Consider the following 1,585-nt stretch of genomic DNA (forward strand, 5'->3'; position numbering starts at 1 on the left):
GCTACCGTTTTAAGAATACAGTCAGGCACCGCCTAACCACGCTTCAGTCAACCACGGACCGCATATGTGACGGTGGTCCCATGAGATTGTAATGGCTATGCCACGTAGCCTAGGTGTGTACACAGGATACACCATTTAGGTGTGTGTAAGTGCACTCTGTGATGTTCACACAACAACAAAATCACCTAATGATGCAATTCTCAGAAGAGAACCCCGTCGTTAAGTGACGCACAACCACACACGTAGGGCCTGATGTCTAACTTAGTTTCCTCCTTCCCACCAAAGAAAACTTTGAAACTCCTTCCTTTAATGGGGTTTCTGAGGCCTAGAGTCTGCCATAAACCACTTGGCATCTCCCTGTGTGCATCTGTGCTTGACCAGAATAACCACGAGAGCAGGCAGAAAGCACAGATGAGACACTTTACTCCAGCATGTCCTTCCACTTTTCATATTAAATATCTGAAATATATTAATCTTAAAAAAACAATATTAACACAGTGCTCAATGGATATAGGCAGCGGAGTCAACAGTAAGTCCAGATTGCAAAATCGTAGGTTACTTAAAAAACTGGAGTGTGTATGCGCTCAGTCCCAGAACTTTTCAGCCGCCTCACGGCCGGGAGCGCGTGGACTTGCACAATGTGGCAAAGGGGGAAGGAAAGGAAACCTGAGGCTTTCAGTCTCTAAGGAGGTTCTCGGGCTTGGGGTAGCCGAAGAGAACAAAGTCTGCTTCGTAGAGTTTGTAGAGCTGCTGCCTCCAGGCCAGGGGGATTTTGGCAAACCAGCCCTCCTCCCAGCTGCTGGCAGTTCTGTTGCGGTAGCTCGGGGGGAAGTGGAGACGCTGGTCCACCTTGAGAAGCCTCAGGAGCTGGGCGGCGTCCTCGTCCAGGGTCTCCAGCTTCCCCACAAAGTCGTAGTCTATCTGGCACGGGTGGCAGAGGCGGTACACCTGGCGCCAGTGCTCGTTGAAGGGCGCCAGCTTCTCGGTGCGCGGGTCCAGCAGGTACTGGATGAAGTGGGCGAAGGACAGCTTGAGGCCGGAGCTGAAGGCCTCGGCGACCGAGGCGGGCAGGCTGCTGTGGTTGGCGTACAGCTGCAGCATGGGGACGGCGAACTTGCGGTAGAACTCGTCGTTCTCCAGCTCGAACTTGCTGCGGAAGGCGGAGATGAGCCGCACGAAGGGGTCGCGCACGAACAGGAACTTGGTGTACTTCTTCAGCTTGACCTTCATGAGGTGGCGCGAGAACTTCCCGTAGCGGCGCCAGAACTTGTTGAAGGTCAGGTGAGTGCTGGAGTTGTGCACGTGCTCGCGGGGGATGTCCAGGGGGTCGCGGAAGGGCGCGCCACGGTCCAGGAGGCTCTCGCTCAGGACGATCATCACGCGCTTCCAGTTGGTGCAGGCCACCTTGGGCACGTAGCAGTAGATGACCCCGTGGCGGTCGTCCACGATGAGGTGGTTCAGCTCGTAGTTGGGGATGTCGTCGAACGAGCGCTCCTTGGTGGGGAAGGCCAGGCTGGCGTTGGCACAGGAGGCCCGCAGCACGCTCAGCCGCTCGGCCTGCTGCCGGCCCTGGTCCAGGCTCCGC

At 56.0% G+C, this 1,585-nt stretch overlaps 1 protein-coding gene across 1 annotated transcript in view; it reads right to left on the reverse strand.

Annotated features, from left to right (window-relative positions):
• Nucleotides 1–405: 405 nt before the first annotated feature.
• CHST12 (carbohydrate (chondroitin 4) sulfotransferase 12) overlaps nucleotides 406–1,585 on the reverse strand; it is a 7,986-nt gene continuing 6,806 nt past the window's right edge. Inside the window, exon 2 of the mRNA XM_008566754.1 lies at nucleotides 406–1,579. Coding sequence (XP_008564976.1) covers nucleotides 676–1,579 — 904 coding nt within the window. The 3' untranslated portion in view covers nucleotides 406–675. The remainder of the gene's footprint in view (nucleotides 1,580–1,585) is intronic.

The sequence above is a fragment of the Galeopterus variegatus genome, unplaced genomic scaffold, assembly GCF_000696425.1.
Source record: "Galeopterus variegatus unplaced genomic scaffold, G_variegatus-3.0.2 Scaffold267, whole genome shotgun sequence".
NCBI lineage: Eukaryota > Metazoa > Chordata > Mammalia > Dermoptera > Cynocephalidae > Galeopterus > Galeopterus variegatus.